Source organism: Notolepis coatsorum, assembly GCF_963971535.1.
Source record: "Notolepis coatsorum genome assembly, chromosome: 6".
Lineage (NCBI taxonomy): Eukaryota > Metazoa > Chordata > Actinopteri > Aulopiformes > Paralepididae > Notolepis > Notolepis coatsorum.
In genome coordinates, this window is record NC_140170.1 from 134,487,228 (window position 1) to 134,501,779 (window position 14,552).

Sequence of the window (14,552 nt, forward strand, 5' to 3'; positions counted from 1 at the left end):
CCTGTCCTGTTATTAAGTGCAAGGCAATAGAATATACTGCACTCTTAATTTATGGTTCCATGTCTTTCATGTCAGCAGACCTAATCACATCATGTGTCATATCATTAGTGTGTCCCTATAATATGGTCTTGAGGATTCTGGATAATTATGCTGTCGTCCAGGTATTTGTATCAAACCACTCTGCGGCAGCAGTGGCTCAGGAGGTAGAGCGGTCGTCTGGTAATCTGAAGGTTCCCGGTTTGATTCCAGCTCCTCCCAGCAACATGTCGAAGTGTCCCTGAGCGAGACACTGAACCCTCGACTACTCTTGACGAGCTGGTTGGCTCTGCCGTCAGTGTGTGTGTGTGAGTTAATGAATGCGAGGCATAAGTTGTAAATCGCTTTGGATAAAAGTGCTACTGTAGGTTACATAAATGCAGTCCATTCCAAAAGAGTTACTGCGTCTTCAACACTTTCATTCACATGGAGGCAGATAAAAGACAGACATTTGACATCAAGCCATCGTCAGGTACAATCTGCCTCTGTGTATTAAGGAACTCAATAACACCTGTAAATCCATTGAGAGTGAGAGAGCCCTCATTGTTTGATAGCGATATTTCTAGATATGCACACCTCCTGTAATAGCCTTGAGCGAGGTTTTGATTGACTACAAATCTATTTGTCGACCAGGTGTCAGCATATTAGTGATTTCCATGCTCGATCTTAGCGACACACAAATCTGATATTGAGGATTGTATCAGGTCAATACTGACCTAAAACTCTGGACTGGACATTGGAACCAGGTAACATTATTAACATATCTGATGCATTAGCTTTAAGTTGACCTAAAACATACATATTTGCTGTACACAAATATAAAAAAATTATTTGCGGTTTAACAACCTTGAATTTAAATAGAGAATCAAAGATAATGAGCCTTCGATCCTTTGAATCAAAGTAAGTATGGCATAATTCAATCATGTTGTAAGCTATACAGTATGTATCACATCTGTATCAGGCTGACGTCAGATTCCTGGCCCAAGCCGGCATGTGTAGAGGATCACTCCAGTTGACTGAGTGTTGGCAGACAGATTATTGGTTATATATAGTTTAGTTTAGTTTATTCGGATCCCCATTAGCCATTGCCACAGGCATAGGCTACTATTACTGGGGTCCACAGCCATCATGGGGAAAACCTTTTACATTCTATTCCTCCCATTCCTTTCTCTGTTTCTGTACATTTGTATATGTGTAAGCTATTTCTCTAATATGTAATAAACTGTAAGTGATGCTCCAAAGATGATGACTGGTGTCCATAGCAACAGTCTTCACAAGCCTGAGTGGATATGAAAATCAGTATCTGTGCATCATGTGTCTGCTCACCTTGCAGCCCTCGCAGGCGTGAACTCCATAGTGGAAGCCTGAGGCCTTGTCACCACATATCCTGCACTCCACGTTGATCCCAGCCCCGGTGCCATCGTCCTTTCCCAGCAGCAGCTGGTCTGACAGGGAGGGAGACGACGTCTGGGACACCTCTGGAGAGGAGGACACACAAACTTCAATGATTGGTATTTTTCCTCCATAATGTAACGAAGTACAATCGAATCGCTTACTCTCAACTCACTCCCACAGCATACACGAATACGAAAAGCAGTGAGTAATACCGCTATATAAAAAAGTTACAGTTACGGTTTTACATATTATCAGTTTTCTGTATACATATATTATTACGGTTTGTATATATTATATACAAAGAAAACTGTAATGAATACTGTGAAGAAATATAGTATAGCATACAGTGGCAAAAAAACTAAACATAAATGCAGCATGGAGTGTACAGAAATCAGTATGCTATAGTTGAGGTGTGTCGTTTCTAGTTGGTGATCAGTAGGTGCACAGCCTGTGGGAAGAAACTGTTCCTGAACCCGCTGGTCCTGGTCTAGATGCTGTGGAACTGGCGGCCGGACCGCAATGAGGAGGATGGTTCATGCCCAGGGTGACTGGGGAGATGATGGGAGCAGGACTTGATCCAATACCTGGTCTTGAGGATCTGTTCCGACGCCTGGTCTGGAAGATCTCCTCAATGGACGGAAGTGCATTGATATTTTCTGCTGTTGTCCTCACAACCCCCTGGATGTTTCTGTTGCAATACCACACAGTAACACCATTCATGAGGATACTCTCGACAGTGCCTCAATAAAAGTTCCACAACAAGCAACTATGTGCTGATGCAGCATTTTCTTAGGCACTGTAGAGAGTAGAGGCGCTGGTGCACTTTCTTCAGCATGGCCTCAGTGTTCCAGGCCAGGTCGTCTTGAGATCTGCGGACCAAGGAAATGGAAGTGACCAACAACTTCCACGGTGTCCCGTTGATGTTGACGGGGCGATGGATTCTACAGTTTGGCTTCTGAAGTCTTGCTTACGTTGAAAGCCAAGATTGTTGTACTCCAGCTGGACTATCTAATCTCTGTACTCCCTTCTCATCGTCGTTGTTTATCAGATTGATTACTGTGGTTACAAACCTTGTTTGACAAAAATGATCTTGTTGTTACTATGTATGGCTGTGCAGTTATGTGTGAACAGGGAGTACAGCCAGGGGCTGAGGCAGCTCCGGTGTTGAGGTGGTCCGGCGTTATTCCCCATTTACACCACTTGGGGCCTGTCTGTCAAGAAGTCGAGGATCCACAGAGGGCTCAGTGTATGCATGTGTGCGCACGTGTGCAAGTGACAGAATGATTGTGTAAGTGTGTATTGCTTGGTGTACTCTGTGTGTGTGCACATGCACAGTGTTCTCTCTGTATTTGTTCAAAGGAGATGGTCCCCTGCTGCTGATATATAATCACATTCACACAAAAGTTGGATTGACTTCACACAACATTTTAAACAGAGTTATATTGTTCTTCAGTGCAAGGGTTCTATTAGCCACCAAGGGTTAAATAAGCATCTAAATACCAACCATTGAAGAAGATGAAGACAGAAGACAATCTCTCTAGGGATACAATTTGAATGCCAAGGCCATAGTGATAGTGGATTCAGAAATTCACCAGTCACTCTTGTTTTTAGAGCCACAATTAGCTTGAGAACTGAACAGAGCCTCCAAACAATGGTTGGTTACCTTCAAAAGTGTCTGGGAGAGTGGACAAACTTAAAGACCCAATGAGTGATCCAAACATAAACAAATAGGTAAACCCACCACACACACAAAAAACAGATACATGTTTTCATTTGTGATAAAATGACTAAAACTAGAAAACAGGTAAATATAAGTTTTAAAAATGATATTTGTTGTATTTTGTGGCTGTAAAAGCCAAGGTTTGTTTATGTTGGTCATATTTGAGTAAAACATATATACATTTCTTTTTTGATTTACATTAAGAAACGTTCATATAGTGTATTTTCCATCCACAGGCACAGACCAAACCCTTCAAGAATGAAAGTGAATATAAACCACTGTTACAGTAAATAAATAAAAATTATAATCACAGACTTTAAAGCCCCAGACAAAATGTGCCAGTGAGTATTTTGTTAATTGCCCAACCTGCTAAATGCATTTCTCTTCAGCTGGAGGTTTCTTAATACATTTCTTATCAGCTATAGGTCGCTTTAAATATCTCTCCATCTATACATTTAAAAATAATAATAATAATTGCCCTTTGGCCTTTAAGGTTCGTTAAATGTTTTGCTAATGTACATAGGTTTGTTTGCTCAAGGCTATTCGCCCCTTGAGCAGGTGAATAGCCTTGAGAAAACAAACCTATGTACAGCTCTGCTACTGACCCCATTCAAGCTTTGACCACTTTGTTGAGCTGTAGCCTTTGGGGCATTCACACAGTCTGTGCATATCATCTCAAGGTAAAATCTATTTTTAGAAAAAGGCTAAATTAAGTATAGGAAAAAACATGGCAGATCAGCCGATTTCAGTGAACTACAGCATCGGCTTACACAATTCCATCCAAGCTTTCTAGTATGCTGTTGTGCATTATACATTTATAATCAGTCCAAAAATCGAGTTGAAAAGCGTTGAAGGCTTCCCAACAGGCTACTACTGAGTAACATGATCTGGGTCACGGCTTGAACACAAGCCTTCTGAGAAGCCTGTGTTCAGACTGAACAACTAGCGATGCAATGAGATCCGTGTGTATGCCGGGGGCACAGAGTGCAGGCTGAGGAATCTGCCCTGCTGCGCTCCAACCCTGCTCCCCTCCTAGTGCTGTACTCCTGGCTGCTGCCTGCCAGAGGGCTCTCCCAGCGGAGCCCTGGAGGTATGCTAAGAATGCCAGAGGTTGGAGACCCCGCAGAATTAGACTTAGGGCTGGGGAGGGACAATCCGATTTCAGGCTTAGGAGTAGCCTGTGTATCTGTCCTGTCCACTCTGCTTCTAGTGTAGGAGGCACCTTTATAGTGCCTGGGAGGCCCTAAACCTACAGTACCAGGACTAGCATGGAGAATCCTTTCTGAAGCATTACCCCCTTCCAGTAGTACAGAAGCTGGTTAACTGCCTCATTGCTAAGCACTGAACAGACGCGAACCACAAATACATGGACAGTGATACCATTTCCTGTTCTGTCCTCTTCAATATTGGAGTTTCTCCCCGACATATCCGTTTCATGTTGAGAGTTGTGGCATGCTAAATTGCTCAAACCTGGGGTAGGCTAGGCTGAAGGAAGTTTGGCTAAGCTAGATGTTGCAGAGGCGTGGGAAACTCAGGTCTGAGCAGCAGTGAGTCCCGGCAGACAGACAGGGGGGTCCTGGTGCCTCTGTGTGGGAGCTCAGGCCGTGGCAGCAAAGGAATCCATCACAAGGAAAACTCCCCCTCACCCAGAGCAGCTGAGCTGAGGGCCTACAACATATTTACTGCTAATCTGCACCCAGTTTACTGATGAAGTATTATTGCATTAGGCGCTGTGTTAGTTTCATGGTTTGAAAGAGCTACTACAAGAGATGGTCTAATAACAAGGAGACCGATCACTGTGGTAGTTTTGAATGCAGAAATCACCACTAAAGCATTTTATATGGATGGATATAACTGTATTGTCTGGTGGTGCTTCACACAAAATGCAAAGTTAAAGGGAGGTGAAAACAGAAAGAGCCCTAACCCTAAAAATAAATAATCAACCGTATCTTTATTCAGATGTCACCATGAACATGTTTCAACTACTCTTGCAGATGAGTACGGAATTGTCAAAGCCTGTTTAATGACTACTGCTGACTAAGGGCCAGTTCAGATCAATGATTCACAACGAGACTGGATGCAACTTGCAAAAATATTCCAAGACGTCGGAATGTAAATGTTTAATAAAAAGATTACAGTGAAGTGAATGACAACATTGACAGCAAACTTGCTTGCAGTGCGGAAGTCAAGTCACACTAACCTATTGTAGTTAATAGACAGTGGAGACAAGTCAGGAAGCGAGGTGTGGCACAGCAGTAGTAAGAACACCACCTCTTAAAGCCACAAATACATTTGTTAAAAAACCATTATAAAAGTCATAGCAATAGAGATATAGAAAAGGGTGGTGGTCGTGTCAAATCCACCATGGAGAGCAGTTCTCCTGCCTAGGCTACTAACCTTCATACAGTCTTTAGTATTATGCACTTTGCTACCAGGTCTATACTGTGTCTATATTACTACCTACCTACTATGGGTGTAACAATGCAAGGTCGAATAGCATTGAATCGAATCGTGGTCAAATCAAGAGATTTCATGATGCATTGAATCGTTGCCTGAAGAATCGTAATCGAATCGAAGTAGGGTCAAATATTTACACCCCTACTACGCTAATATTGTCTATACTAGTCTACTATGCACTCAAGAGTGTAGCACTCAAGTGGAATGCTCACATGAAGATACTATCCAACATAGCCTACCTTTAATTCAGCAAACTGTGCAGGCAAGCTACTGGGGCAGGAGTTGCAATACAATAGCTGAGGGAAATATAATCCATTTGACATGCATGACTCATGATGATGAGTTATGACATGCTTTCTCTAGGCTTTTGAAATGCCAATACAGATAGTTGGTTGTTTATGCCTATGTTTGTCTCTCTCATCTGCCTAAACATTTCAAGGAACACAATTTCAATTAGGCTACATAAGTTCAAGCAATGTAGCTATCACTAGTGCGGGAGCATGTCTATGTTCCCCGGGTCCTATGTTCCCCGGGTTCTATGTTCCCCGCTTTGATTGATTGAACATTTTAGACCACCAGCCCTGATTCCAAACTCTAACCTTAACCAGTTCGAAAGAGGGCCTAAGCTTAACCGTTCGAAACAAGGCGGACATTAATAATTAATTAAATAATAAAAATTTATAAAATGTTCAATCTATTAATCAATCAAAGCAGGGAACATAGAACCCGGGGAACATAGGACCCGGGGAACATAGGGATGATCCCACTAGTGCTGCATTTAGGCTTCATGGTTTCCATTGTTTACACCTCCACAATCAAACTTTTGACTTCAGCAAGGAATAGAGGTGATAATGAATTTTAAATTAATTCCAAAAGATCAGCTTCAGCTAATTTTGAAAAGATGACAATGTAGTCCTTGCCCTTGAAACTATACAAGCGTAACCATAGCCTAAGTTAATACAACTGTTGCTCTCACTATAGGTCTGACATTATATTAAATAGTATGATGAATATGACATACAAGATGTGGCTATCGCTGAATACGAACATATCTGATGAAACAGTGGAAGGTGCCAACAGTATGGCTGACCTTCGAAGCTTTTTTTGGCAATCGAAGCTTCAGGGCCGAGCTTCGATTTTAATTCGAAGCTTCGAACAATTTTTTTTTTTTTTTTATGTTGTGGGACTTGTACAGCACTTTCTTAAACTTTGTTGTTTTTAAATGTGCTCTATAAATAAAGTGGGTTGGATTAATTAATTAAGTAGCCCCTTTCGTGACTGAGCCAACAAGGTTTCACTCGGCTGTGTGATTTAATTCAAGGTGGATCGCTGTTGTCGTTTGAACAACTTCAGATTTCATGGGAACTACCAATCCCCCAAATCAAGAATGTTTAAGATGAATGAAGTAAGATTTTGATTATTTGAAATATGGCCTGTGTAGACTAAACTATGCACAGAATTATGTCAGTCTACAAGGTCCGGATTCTACATGGTCCGGCAATGTAGACCTTGTAGACTCCACTACAGACCAATTATCAGTGAATGTTCATGCATTTTTAAGAAGGGCAACTTCCACAAAAAAACAAATAACTCACCAAAACATCTCAGTAGCACCTTATCTAAATTTTATTTCCTATTTTGTTTATTCATCCCAGTATCTTTCTTTCTTATGTGTGGAATTCTACAAGGCATGTAGGTGTATATGTATTTGAGGATGATATCCTTCAAACAGGCAATACTTAATTTGGGCAGTGCTGAGCTGGGTTACTTTCCTCCAGTGTATTTGTCCCCCGGCCCCAGTACATTTTTTTTTTTTTTTTTTTTTAATGTTCGAAGCTTGTGCCATCGAACAAAGCTTCGAAGTATTTAAGACAGCCCTAGCCAACAGTCACATCGCTCTTTACATAAAGGCCTACATATAATATAATATAGACAATATAGTGGAACTACAGGTCTGACTGTACATTAAATAGTATGATGAATAACATCAGGCGGATATGACTGAATATGAACATAGCTCTTGGAACAGTGGAAGGGTGCAAACAGTCACACCCATTATTAAATAAGCCAACTTGTGTTTCCCCCCTTGAAATCTTCATATAATAACTTACAATAACTTACTAGAATCACAATCATTTATGGTTAGAACAGCTGTTTTGTCAATCACATTTCTATCAAACCTATACCTTGTTTTGTTCAGAAGAATGAGGCAAGTAAGCAAGTAAAAATCTCAAAGCATGACAGCTGAAATAAAAAGATACCAGAGTATTGCAGAATTGGGAAGTTTCCTGGGTAAACAAACTTCACATCACCATTACACTTACATGTCCAGACATGCTTGCCTTGCCTGCAGGTAAGAGGAATAATGAATATATACTGTAATAATGACCCTAGGTGAATAGGTGCAGGTCTGTTATTTGTTTTATTTATTATGTAAGCTCTGGTCACAGTAAATTTCGCAGAGTAAATTTTACTCAAACTGAGTCCATTTGAGCCCAAGTGAGTACAATTTTGGCAATAGGCGCCTGTAGCCTTGAAGCGCATGAAGGTAATACCAATGGACAGCGCCTGGTGCTGAAATGGCAGACAAGTATACAGTTTCTTTCCCCTCGATTTCTTTTATTGATCTCTGCCTCTTAAGCAGTACTGTATATTTGTATATCTTGTATCATAAATGTCTGGATGTAACAGTACTGTATATATCTACTCCAGTGCCCTGACAGATTCGGCCATCAGACGTTGCTTGCGTGTAATGGAGATGTATCTGTTATTTAGTTAGGCCTATTGGAAATTTTCGTTGACATAAGTAGACTTTTCGTTTTTGTTTATTTATTAAGTTAATATAAACCGTGTTTCGAACGTTTTTGAGGTTAAATACACGCTTTTGATTTATTTAAGTGGCAAGTGACGTTTTATTCGTTGTCGCTTATTTCTTGCCGGAGAGATAATGCAATGTTGAGATCACAATATCCCGATTCAGAAACAAAATAAGGCGAGCCCTTATCATTAACTGTTCCAAAGATATTTAATGTTTTGCTAAACATGTCTAGTGTTGCGCCCGGCTTCAGTTAAAAGCCAAATTGCATTCTAAATTTAGTTAATAGACGCCAGACAGAAGAGCGTCTGCACCTGATGCGCTCTGATTTCTAAACAACACCAGAGCGCATCAGGTGCAGACGCTCTTCTGTCTGGCGTCTATTAACACAATTTAGAATTTGCTATTTGGTCTAAAGCCGGGGAAATTGTATGTGACTTAGGCCATGTCCACACAAATCCAGATATTTAGCAAAACGCACATTTTCTTCCACGTTTGGGCCTTTTTTTTTTATTATTGTTATCTTTTTCCTCCGATTTTTCTCCCATCCCAATGTTAGTCGTATGCCAATTCCCAATCCCCTTCCTGGTCGCTGCGCACTTACCCCCCACAGTCAGATCATCTGGGAGAGTGGAGGCTATCACGTGCTTCCTCCGACACATGTCCAGCCAATCAACCGCTTCTTTTCACCTGGCAGCGCGGATCCTCCCTGAGAGGGCGTAGCGTGTGGAAGGATCACACTATCCCACTCAGGTCCTATCCGCGCTTAGCAGGCGCCCCGACCGAACTGTAGGAGTCGCTGTTTACAACAACCCGGACCCTCTAATACAGCCAATTGTATTAGTGTGAACGGCCAGCCAAGCTGGTGACAACCCCGGAGCTGTGAGCTGACGAACGCAATCTCCGCTACGCCACCTAACCGCCTCTGAGAGAGGTTTTGATTTTGGTGGTGCCCTGCTGTTTGGACTCTCGCTTCCTCTAGTTAAGAGATACATTTTTAGACCTTGAATTACCCAAACATATTTTAAGATGTTTTAAGACTTTTTAAGGACCCACCAGGACCCTGATATCCAGCAGCCCAATCTTGCTTAAAATATGTAAATAAAGTACTAATCGACCACAGGAAAAAGGTACATACAAAAATCATTGTTGGTTTGACTCCCAGTCACTGTGTTTGTTTTTACATTATGTACCTTTTTTCCTTTTATTTATGTTTTCTGATGAGACAGTGTTGTAACTTGTATCCTCACAGTAGCTACAGTATCCTTCAAAAAGGCACATTTGAGTGTCTTTTGAGACTCCAAGCTACAGTTTCAGATGCTCAGCTACTAACCAGTTCACACTACTGCTTGATTATTGCATAAATCCTAAATCACAATTATTTTGATTGATATTGAAATCATGATTACTAAACACAATTACTCATTGATTTGAGATCATCATATGACAGCGACTGAATTTGTTTTACCTTTCTTCTCGACCAAAGGCTGCCTTTCTGTCATCTTCTACAAGTTAATAAAGACATTTAAAAATGTGGCTCCCTCCTCCCTCTCAACACGTGCTGTTTGGGCTTGGGGGGGAGCAGAGCTCACTGCTGTGAAGGAAGGGTATGCTGCATTTATTTGTATTTTTGTATTTAACACAATACAAAATGAGAGCAACATGGCATGCGGCACAATAATCGTTTTGATGATCGTCCAAAATCGTAATTGAAATTGAAACTAGATTAATTGCCATGCTCGAGTTCACTGCAGACATTTACCGAAACAGTTTTGTGCATCGCAAATCTTTGATCTGAACTGGCCTTAACTCTTTGACTGCCATGCTGTTTTTTCATCTTTACCAGCGTTTTTGACCATTTTCACGATGTTTGCAGACCCATCGTATATTCTATATTATAGCTATGGAGACAATAGTATGGCTCATTTGACAGGCAATATTTATACTCCCAACAGGGGAAAAAACGTTTATTTCTACATACCTTCGTTCCTGCACAATCCCAGGCTAAAACCCGTCCTGTTTCAAAATAATCCAGTCTAGTTTTCTGGAACGCAAGATATGACGTGTGTTGTGCAGCATGCACATTCCGTGCAGGTTGCTCGCCTGACAACTATATTATTTCCAGGTCAAAGGTAAACACGACCATATATAGAATGTTTCTATTCACAAAGCCACCAAGCCACCAAGGGGCGGGGGGCCCTTACGGGACTCGTTTTCCGACGCTGGGATCATTACAAATGCATGTTTATGATGGGGTTCTGTAAAATAGACGTTACCATTGTCAGCAGATCCACCAAAACCCTGTCCACTCTTGCTCCAAGTGTCTTGATCAGAACAGGAACAATAAATATAACGTTAGTTGGACCTGGCAGCGCCAGGGTAACGTTACATCCAAACAACCTGTTTGAATATACTAGAATCCAACATAGTCTGGTGAAAACGCACCTTATCATCCATAAGTGTGATCGTTTTGTCCTCTTCATAATAATCTCCAATAGTTTGCGGTCGCCATTGCCGGTACCAATTGCCTCTGGAGTGCTATCCCGGTGGCGATTATACCACGAGCGTTGAACAGAATATGTTACCTCCTCGGCTGGTTTGACTATAGTATTTTTATGATTACCAGAAGTGCTGAGTCCAATGTAGTCTGGTGAAAACGCATGTTATCATCCATAAGTGTGATTGTTTTGTCCTCTTCATAATAATCTCCAAAAGTTCGCGATCGCCATTGGTACCTCTGCTCTACCACTGCTTGAGTGCTCTCAACTCCGGTGTGTGAGCCCCCCACACTAAACTAGCCCAGTTCAAAAGGTAGGCGATACTGCTACCTATCGGGATTCGATCGTCATTTAAATTTAAATTCCCTCAGAGCTTCAGGGATCACACACCAAGGTCCGCCTGACTGTTTAGTATAATAATTAAAAAGAAAAGAAATTATCAAAAAAATTAAATAGTATACTGGCATTCAATGAGTTAAGACAAGAATAATTTCACAATGCTTTTTTGCCCAGTTTAGGAATCAATGGTCACATTGTTATAATAATCAGGTTTGTATGTTACATGCATAATTTACCTGGTCTGTTGTATTTGAATGGGCTTAGTCCTAACCTCAAATTGTGTGTGATGCTTACAAACAGTGTGACCATAGCCATTTTATCCCTGTTCTTCACAAAAGAAGTGCTAAGTGCTTTGCCATCAACTCTGTCGATGCAAACATCATATGGAAGCACTGGTTACCATTCTGTTTCCATAATAAGTAATCACTCAACCCAGCTTAACCGTTCTTTACCCAAGCTCTCGTCAGGATGGTTTAGTCATTAACAGGTTTCAGAGGGAAGGGGGGATATTATGTGGCTGTTTTTGGTGGGCATGTGGCACGCTGCTCCACGAGGGGCCAAAGTGTTTACCTTAATCCCAACTACCGTACATAACACCACGATCAATGACAAAATAAGAGGATGAGTGCAGCACCAGCATGGACAATGTGGCCCAGACCTGAACCAATACCTGTTTATGGAAAAAAGAAAAAAAAGTAGCCTTGACCGAATGACATTGATTCTCCTGAGTCGACCACAGCACTATCCACACAATCAACTGTTTGAACGGGTGCCGCGTTCCACCTGCCAAGGCTAACACGAGGCACAAGTGGAAAATTCAAGTCGGCAACATAAAGAGAGTGCAGGGCCAAATCTGACAGGACTGTGGGAGACCTCAAATCCATTTTGTGAGATTATACCCCAGTATGGAGTTAGCCACACATGCTCAACAGTCCCTCTGTGATGACTTTTGACCTGACAGCACTTTCAAGCTGTTGACTCCCTATAGACCACTGCAACACTTCCGGTATTCTGAAATCATGGGGGAGAGAGCGGGGCGAGAAAATTAATGAATGTGGATGAGAGCCTTGACAATAAGTGGTTGTAGCTATGGCTGTGGGAGTGCTGGAGACATGATCCAATATACTTTTATATGCATGAGTCTCCTGAACACGGAGAGACCAATCCCAAGTCGATCGGCACTTTTTTGGCCGAGCTATAGTCACTTTTCCGCACCTACTCCCGAACTCTGCATGCGCAGATTGATCAACTTAGATTATTATGTCTCCAGCACCCCCACAGCCATAGCTACAACCACTTAATGTCAAGGCCGTCATCCACATTCATACATTTTCTCCCCCTGCTCTCTCTCCCATTAGCTCAATGTAACGCGGAAGTGCAGTGGTCTATAGAAAATTCTGCTTCAAAACTGAATTGATTGATTGATTGAACATTTTATTAACAGATTGCAGAATGGGTACAATACAGTACAGCTCAATACACACAATTGGTTTTTTTTTATCCACTTTTTCTCCCATTTTCTATATTTTCTCCCATCCCAATTTCGTATCATCCAATTCAACCCTCCCCTGTCACGAACGCTGTTTCTTGCCTCCCACAAGCCGGCTGCAATGTGGACTAAGTCATACATAGCACAAGTCCTCTCCGGTACTTGAGGTAACAGCAGTCGCATCTTTTCACCTGCGCAGCTCGATCTCTCAGTGGCGAGGAGTAACGCGTGGGAGGCTCACGCTGCCCCCGACACTTCCTGATTCTACTGCGCAGGCGCACCAACCGACCTGTAGGAGTCGCTGTCCACAACGCCCGATCCCCACCCTTCAGTTTCCCTCCCCGTAATACGGCCAATGTGTATTATTGCGGACGACCAGCTAAACTGAAAACAATGTGGAGAGCTGGATTTGAACATGCGAACCCAGCGTCTCCACATTGGTGGCGAGTGCCTTGTCCACTACACCACCTAGCCGCCCAATACACACAATTGTTAAGGGGATGCAGACCAGAGAAAGACTTCAGGGTCCCCCATTTTCAATTCATCACAACATATATGACATACAGATAGACAGTACTGCTACATCTATACATTTATGACATACCAGATTTACAAATACAGTACTGTTTGTGATACAAAAAGAGTCTAAAAAAAGAGTATATACATTTGACGAAGAAACTGTACATTGGAGGAGGTTGGATAGGTGGGGTGGAGGGAGGGTTGGGTAGGTGGGGTGGGATGGGATGGGGGGGGAAACTGTACATTGGAGGTGGTTGGGTGGGTGGGGTGGGGGGGGGGGGATGGGTAACTGTACATTGGATTGTCGACAAAACCTTACTTGGTCCCAAGAAGAGGGTTAGGACATTTACTGTACGGGTTGGGTTAGGACATTTACAGGGGCCAGTTTCGAATTGCAGTCTCCTGTAGGTGCTCTTTGAGAGTGGTTTTGAAAGTGGGTAGTGATTCACATTCCTTTACAGCTGTGGGTAGGGCGTTCCACATTGATGTGGCATAATTGCGAAACGTGTTTAGTCCCTTGTTTGAGCCGAATCTGGGTTTAACATGATTTGTGGAGCTCCCTCTGGTGTTGTGGTCGTGGTATTCACTGACCTTTGGGAAGTATTTTGACATGTACATGGGTACCTTAGTCGTGTAGTGTATCTTTTGATTCCCAAAAATGTAGTAGTCCACTGTGAATGACACCCACAGCAAGGGTCTCTCTGATGTTTGCTATAAATATTAAATAAAACTTGCAGAGAAGAATGAAAGCAGTGTACTGAACGCCTGCAGTTGGTCTGACTGCTCTCGAGGCAGAGAGATGCGACACCATCATAAAAAGCCTGGAGGACAACACAGTGAAGGGTTCCGTTTACAAGTTCCCCTCTGAAGCTCAGTGTGGAAGTGGAGATATCCATCGCTAGGGGCGGTGATCCGCTAAACAAACACAAACAACCGTTCTCTACAAAAGCCTGTCTGTTATCTGGAGCAAAAGTCAATGGAGCTCTCACAGTCGCCACAAGGCCGGCCATTCTGCACCACTTGTTGGGGGGACTGGGCAGACAAATTAAGAGTTCAACTGAACTTCATTTGCTATTTGATGAGATGTTTGGGAGTCATTCTGAAATAGATCTGTATTGAATTTTTGAAAACTCTGCAGAACTAAAGTTCATTGGAAATCAAAGCCGGGACAGGACCTGGATCATGCCGGTAAAAAAACACCTCACAGCCCGAGCCTGTCCTGATGAACTATGTTGCAGCATGTGGAGCTGTGTCATCCTGCAGAGTCTACTATGTGAATTTCAC

At 42.3% G+C, this 14,552-nt stretch overlaps 1 protein-coding gene across 1 annotated transcript in view; it reads right to left on the minus strand.

Moving 5' to 3' along the window:
• Positions 1–14,552, minus strand: part of LOC311230439 (peroxisome proliferator-activated receptor delta-like) — a 159,084-nt gene that overhangs the window by 33,094 nt on the left and 111,438 nt on the right. The window contains exon 3 of the mRNA XM_084316710.1: positions 1,363–1,514. Within this exon, the coding sequence (XP_084172836.1) occupies positions 1,363–1,514 (152 nt within the window). The remainder of the gene's footprint in view (positions 1–1,362; positions 1,515–14,552) is intronic.